This window comes from Eurytemora carolleeae, unplaced genomic scaffold (genome assembly GCF_000591075.1).
Source record: "Eurytemora carolleeae unplaced genomic scaffold, Eaff_2.0 scaffold1273, whole genome shotgun sequence".
Taxonomy (NCBI): domain Eukaryota; kingdom Metazoa; phylum Arthropoda; class Copepoda; order Calanoida; family Temoridae; genus Eurytemora; species Eurytemora carolleeae.
In genome coordinates this window covers 79,874-86,828 of record NW_019397159.1, presented here as the reverse complement: position 1 = coordinate 86,828, position 6,955 = coordinate 79,874, and the positions used below count along the sequence as shown (strand labels likewise).

General features: G+C 30.5%; 1 protein-coding gene across 1 annotated transcript; it reads right to left on the bottom strand.

Annotated features, from left to right (window-relative positions):
* Window positions 1-2,207: 2,207 nt before the first annotated feature.
* Window positions 2,208-5,571, bottom strand: LOC111712410 (uncharacterized). The gene is made up of 2 exons (XM_023487005.1): window positions 4,893-5,571; window positions 2,208-2,898 (listed from the first exon to the last, which is right to left on the bottom strand). Exons 1-2 carry the CDS (start codon window positions 5,569-5,571, stop codon window positions 2,477-2,479), a joined length of 1,101 nt encoding a protein of 366 aa, XP_023342773.1. The 3' UTR covers window positions 2,208-2,476.
* Window positions 5,572-6,955: the final 1,384 nt, after the last annotated feature.

Genomic DNA, 6,955 nt, shown 5'->3' with positions numbered 1-6,955 from the left:
AAATATCAATTATTGTATTTTTATAAAGTGATTTACTGAAATATATCTATTAAAGAACGCATTTTGAATACCAAATTCAACCATCTTCTAATTGTCAGAATTTAAGAGTTTTATGTCGTCATTAAAATTTTGAATACCAAATTCAACCATCTTCTCAACTTGATGTTGTAGGCCTTTGATATTTCAAATTGTGAATTCTGTTAATACAAATAGCATACATTTGAATATCAAAGGTTTGCACCATCAGGTTGCAAGGAAATAGAGATTAAAAATTAGAGTTAGTGTTAATTTCCTTTACTTTAATTTTGCGTAAAATTAATTTCTTTCTGACGGCATAAAATGTAAATAAGATTGCTTAAATGCTGGATCCTTCCTTTTCCACAGTTTTATGAGTCTCACTGTATGCCAGGGTAATATTTTTACGGACTGTCAATCTTGATTTAGAAAGAAAAAAGTATACTTTTGCTTGTTTAATGAACACTTTTTCAATCTTTTATTTGCTAATGCATATCGGGAATTTCTGTGTAAAAACCTAAATTTTCTTCATGACATAAATGTTTCTCTCTCTACAATATATATATGCCTTCTCAAAAATATATTTTATGCACTAAAGCAGTTTTTCTAAGTAAAATTGTAAAAAATGGAAATGATGTGAGTCTTTGCCACAAACTCAAATTTTTAAATTTGTATATATTTGCAACATGGCGGGGTAAACCTTGGATATTTCAAACTTGGATTATTTGATGTAGTGGAAGCCATAACTTAAATATCTAAGGTCTACGACATCTAGTTGCAAAGATATAGAGATTAAAAATTGATTTTATGGCAAAGACTAAATTTTTTTGAACGTACTGAAAATAATATAAATTTAGACATCGTTAAAAATTCAAGAACGGTTTAATTTCTATCTATTATAACTTTAAATAACCGTCTTTAAACCAGTTCTTCTTGTCTTAGTAAATTCAAGAACAGTTTAATTTCCATCTATTACAACTTTAAATAACCATCTTCAAACCACCAGTTCTTCTTGTCTAAGTAAATTCAAGAACAGTTTAATTTCCATCTATTATAACTTTAAATAACCGTCTTTAAACCAGTTCTTCTTGTCTTAGTAAATTTTAGTCAAAACCAAAAAACAATATTTTTTCCCTAATATATTTTTCCCAAAAGCAAACATTAATATTGAAATATTTTTAACAAAAAATTAATTAAATTGTAAAAAATATTCGTTAACAGATAAATACTGCAAATACAAAATCTCTAAGTATATATGTGAATAAATAAAAAACAAACATTTATAAGGATAGTGAAACAATTTTAACAATTATTTTAATTTTTGTTTCACTTTTTCTGAAGAAATGATGTACGTTGACACACAGTCCAGTTTATTGCAGTGAACAGATGGGTTTAAGACAGTTAACATTTGTAACTGTAAATAAGAAGCAGTTTAAATAAAAAATGAATTTGAAAAAATATAAAAAAGAAATATGTTTAGCTCTTACAATTTGATTTCAGCTAGAAATGCGGGAAACTGCTCTGCTTAAAATACCGGAAAATCAACCATCTTTATAATTCTCCGTATTTACAAATAATCTTGATATAATTTAGCAGTTCATTTTATTTTTTCCGTAAAATCATCATAAATATATATGGAATCAATACTAAATACATTTTGAATTACAAAATAATTCAAAATAGTTTAATACTTCAATGCACAAAGTTTCATTAAAGGGTTTTATAAGTCTAAAACTAATAAACTGTTTAATCCTCTTTAATCTAGAGAATAATGCCTGTACCGTGTTTGTTTGATTGCAGGCCTTGGTTCATGATGTAAATGTATGTTTACAGTGTAGCGAGAACACCATACATAGATTAACATTGTTGTTGTCTTGTCTATCAAAGAATACAGTTCTTGAGGCTGATCTTCATTTGTCTGAGTATACATGATGATACCCTCCTTCAACCCCTTCAACTGTTCATCCAGCTCCTCAGCAGATTCAGGATACTCTTGGGGAGATAGATGTTGAAATTCTTGCTTAAACATTTCCATATCAGAACTGGTGAATGTTTCAAGCGGACAACAGACAATTTTCTTTATATTTTCTTTACTTAGAATTTCCCTCAGAGTTCTGAAGGGAGCAGGATATCCTCTGAGTCCTTGTATTTGACGAACTCCTGGTGCCAGGTCCCTCACATCTACACTGTTCTCTGGTACGCAGACAACCAGCTCAACACTAGCTCTAAGGGAAACAAAACTAGCACTGTTCATACCATCAGCAAAGTAGAGAACTGAGGTTGATTCTGTGCCTCTAATGTGTGCATACCGAACTAACAAACAACCTCGCGCAGCAGCAAGAAATTCGTTCAGTTTTTTAATGTCATACAAATCAACATTTTTCTTACTTAATTCCTGAAGAAAAATCTCACGCTTGAATTTCTCTTGATAAACACAAACAAACTTGTTGTTAGTTATCTTCTACAGAGCTGTCTGATATACAATATACTGATCAAATTGTCCTGGTATAAGAATAGGAGGAATACCCTCTACTGTGACCGGTATACATGAGTCAAGATCAGTGAATCCCAAATCTTTATAGTAGTTCACAATCTTCTCACAGTTTCTGTACAGTTTGTTTAAAGAACAAACTTGAAATGAACTCTCCTGGAACAATCCGTCAATAAGCCTGTAACTGTAAGTGAACACGTCAAATAGATCGGGATGAATTGATACTGTAACTACAGAATCCAATGGTATAGCAGAGAGATAATCCAGGTTTAATAAACGTTGGTTCTCCGGATTCAAATATTGACACCATTTACCATCTTTCCATTCTTGTTTAACAGGAACTCCATCTCCGTATTCATCAATCACTATGATTCCAGATTTTTTCCCCATCTCTAAAACATAAATATTATATTTATTACCTATTATCTTTTGTATCTACATAGTGATAAAATTATTATGTTTTTAACACAATTTGTTCAGTTGATATGTTAACACTTATTTTATAAATAGTTTAAACATTTCAAAATAAAATAATATCCATAAAAATTATGTAAAATGTGATCAATGTATGCATAATTAGCAGTTTTTAGACTACAAGCTCGAGTCAGGTTGTAACTATATTAATAAATAATTAATATTTATTGGATCCTATTAAAAACCATATCTTGAGTCTAACAGTCCTCCTATCTCACAGTTTATCCTATAGATAGGTTACTTTTCCATTTTGATCCTTGAAAGAAACTATTAGATAATTTTAGAGTGATAAAGAAGCGGCGCAGACAATTATCTTTCTAATTCTTTCTTTAAATTAAATTTAATCCAAAATTTTATGCGACTGGGGAATGGGGATGCTTGATGCATACTGGCAAATCTAATTGTTCAAAGATATTCTGATAGATGCAAATGTGGATTGATAAAATAATTAAATTTAGCTTATACAATTCTGGCTGGCATACTAGATGTATGCTAACAGAACATAAAATTCACCAGAATGCATTCTGATTAACATGTAGACTGCATTCTGACCAATAACAATGGCAAGTTATATTTTATGTACCGAAATATTAGTTAATTTTAGTGAAGCGATATTTAAAGTGAAAAACACTTATCTACATCTAGTCAGCTCTCTCATGGTTTGAGAAATGTGTTTAAAATGTTTATTTTTTTGCAATAAATTATTTATAAATTATTTATTTTGGGCATCTGGAATTTTTCATAAGGTTTCTACACACTAATAACTATTTCCTAGAGATGAAATTTGCCCCTTAGTTCGCCACAGTCATTACTTATTAAATTTCAAAGTTAATAAATATTTTAAATCGTAAGTTTAAAAATATGTCCCAAGAAAATAAAATAAATATTTTTTCTAAATTATTTTTTATCTTATGTCTAATAAAAACTAGCAAGACGAACCTTGCAAAATTTTTTCTCATTTTGTCAGCCCCTAGAAGAAGATAATTTTGAACTTTTAAAGATCATTAACTATAGTTCCCCTCTACATGCAAAATAAAGGATGAAAACATTATCTTTTTTGACTATTAAAATCAATTTATTTTTTCTTCAGACAAACCGTTCAAGTTTATCCCGGTTTTTATCATTTTGAGCCACAGCGCGGCGGAGGGCTAACAAGCCCTTGAAAAAACATTGGTCACTTGTTAATCTTTGTCAAAAGTAAAAATATTCATTTTTGAACAATTTTCCGACGTACTTTTTGAACTTTTTGAACTCCCTAACCATTAAAGATAGAGGTTTAAATTTTTTTTAATGAGCAGGCCTTGAAAATTTGGGCTAGGGATACACTCCCTTATCTCAACTCTTAGGGCAAAACTATAGACTATGTTAAACATAATCTATACTAGACAGATCAAGCAAGAATCAAGCAAAGAACATTCCCATGATTCAACAGAGTTCCTGATTCCTCAGTCAAAATTTGAGGCAAATCGGTCAAGGGGCTCTCAAGTGTCATGATCTGACATGCAAATAAAATCAGACAGACAAACAGAGATTACAACTTTCTGTATAACATTTTTTTTTGCTGTCTATGGTAATTATGAATTATACAAAGTTAGTATATAAATCAATGTATAGTAAGGAATTAAAGGAATTTTTGAAAACTTTAGAAAGTTTATAAACATTTAATTTATCTATTGGTTTACATTCTAACACTTTGCTTCAGAATTTTAGACAACAGAACAGAACAGAAGTGCATCATTGACTATGAAAACATTTTATGTACAATTCTTTTTCAGAATCAAAAAAAAGTTTTTTTCATTCCATGTTTCTGTACACTGTATTTTAGTTTATAGTATATTCAGCCGAAATTGAGATTCACTTTAAAAATATTTATTTTGTATTTAAGCCACATTTAAAACTGTGACACCTTTACCTTTTAAAAACTCTGGAAGCTTGGAACAGAAGTTAATTCTTGAGAGATCAACATTCATCTTCTCACAAACAGATTCAGCGTTCTCAAAAAGAATCTCATAATCCCCATTCTGGGCCATCTCATCAAGAGCAACTTTAATTGATGTATCAAAAATGGGTGTGATGAACCTGTTCGATTCATCGTAACTGTTCACCAAACTAGGGTTCAGGCATGATATGAAAAGTGCCCTTGGTTTCTCAACAGACACCTTCTTCTCTCTTAAGTATCTTCTCATTTTCCCTACAGACAGTAGAGTTTTCCCACTTCCAAACTGACCACACACTACAGTTCTAGAGTGATCATCAGATAGGAATGTTACTTGGTCTTGGCTCCAGAACAGCATACTGGTAAGTGATCCAGCAGCTTTATTTTTTGTATCATCAAATTTAGGCTCTTCAGCAGGGGAATCACTGGGATCAATTCCAACGCCAATAGATTCAACATTGTCCCCCAGCAGTAGATTCCTGGATTCTTTAACAAGGTTATGTGGAGCCAGTTTCAGGGTGGCATTAAATGGAGCCAGGTTCAGGGTGGAATTAGCTTTACCAGAATGAACTGATGCCAGCAAAAGATTAACTATGCTGGTGTATGTTTTGTCAACAGGGGAGGGAGGGCCCAGGTGCTTCTTCAAATCTTCCATGATATTACCCTTCTGTATCTCTAGTGCTGTTAAGATGACATGATTTGGATATTTTGTTGAGAACTCACGAGACACTTTGATCTGAAAACAAAATTGTCTTTAACAATAATATTAAAGTTGTTCTTTTAATGATTCAAGATCTTTATCAAAATAATAATGATAATTATATTGACTCAAATGATATTAATAATAAGAATAAGAATTACAATAATATAAGAAAAAAATTATAATAATTTTGAAAGTAATAATAATTATAATAATATTAAATAATAATAATACTTATGATAATAATAATAATAATAATAATGTTGAAAATAACAAAAAATCATCAAATGTGATATAAAAAGCCAAGCAAATAGAAGGAAAACTACTTCCATAACATTTTTTTTGATTAAGAGGATTTAGAGCAAGCCTTTTTTGGTGCTGAAATGTTCTTGGAGAAATTCAGCTCCAGGGGCCTAAATAAGGAGGTTATTTGGAGAAATTTATCCACCCATAGAATCTTGTGGGTAATTGACCCCCCCCCCCCCTATCCTTCTAGAAACTTGATTCCATGTACATAATCATTTATATTAAATATTAAAGGGAGTTACCACCTACTTTGCAATGTATGGTAGTTGTACTCAGAATGTAGTATTGTGGAGAAATATTTTAGGATTCATTTAAGGCATATAAAACGTTGTAATGATTTGAAATCACCGAATTTGAACTTGATTAAAGATTTCTTCAAATTCTTCCAATGTCGTCTTTTCAATAAAAATTCCAGGAAATCTACAGAAATTTTTTGTGAACAAGGAGACATTATAGAAACCAATAACTGAAAAAGATTACCTATTTTCGATTATAATAGTTAATTTTTATTTTCTCAACCTGTTCCTAAACAACTAATATGTTTACTGTAGAATTTTTAGTACATTCTTCGTCGTCGTTATTGAGTAATTTTTCAAAAACTGATTCTCAAAATCATCCCTCAAAAATGAACAATCTATGAGGATTTTAAAGATTGAATTTTTGCTCTTGCTGAACAAATATTTACTGCAAACACGTCTCATAGGTCTCAAATGATTCCTAAAAAAAATTCTCCACAATACTACATTCTCAGTTCAACTGCCATACATTGCCGGTCATCCCCTTTAAACAGAAGATTAAATCTTACAATTGCCAGTCACTCCCTTTAAAAAGAAGATTAAATTGGAGGATCGAAATGATTGTGTTGCATTTTTCATGTTTAAGCTAAATCAAACCAATATTCATAGTTGTAGACATATTTTCATGTTTAAGCTAAATCAAACCAATATTCATAGTGTAGGCATATTTTCATGTTCAAGTTAAATCAAACCAATATTCATAGTTGTAGACATATTTTCATGTTCAAGTTAAATCA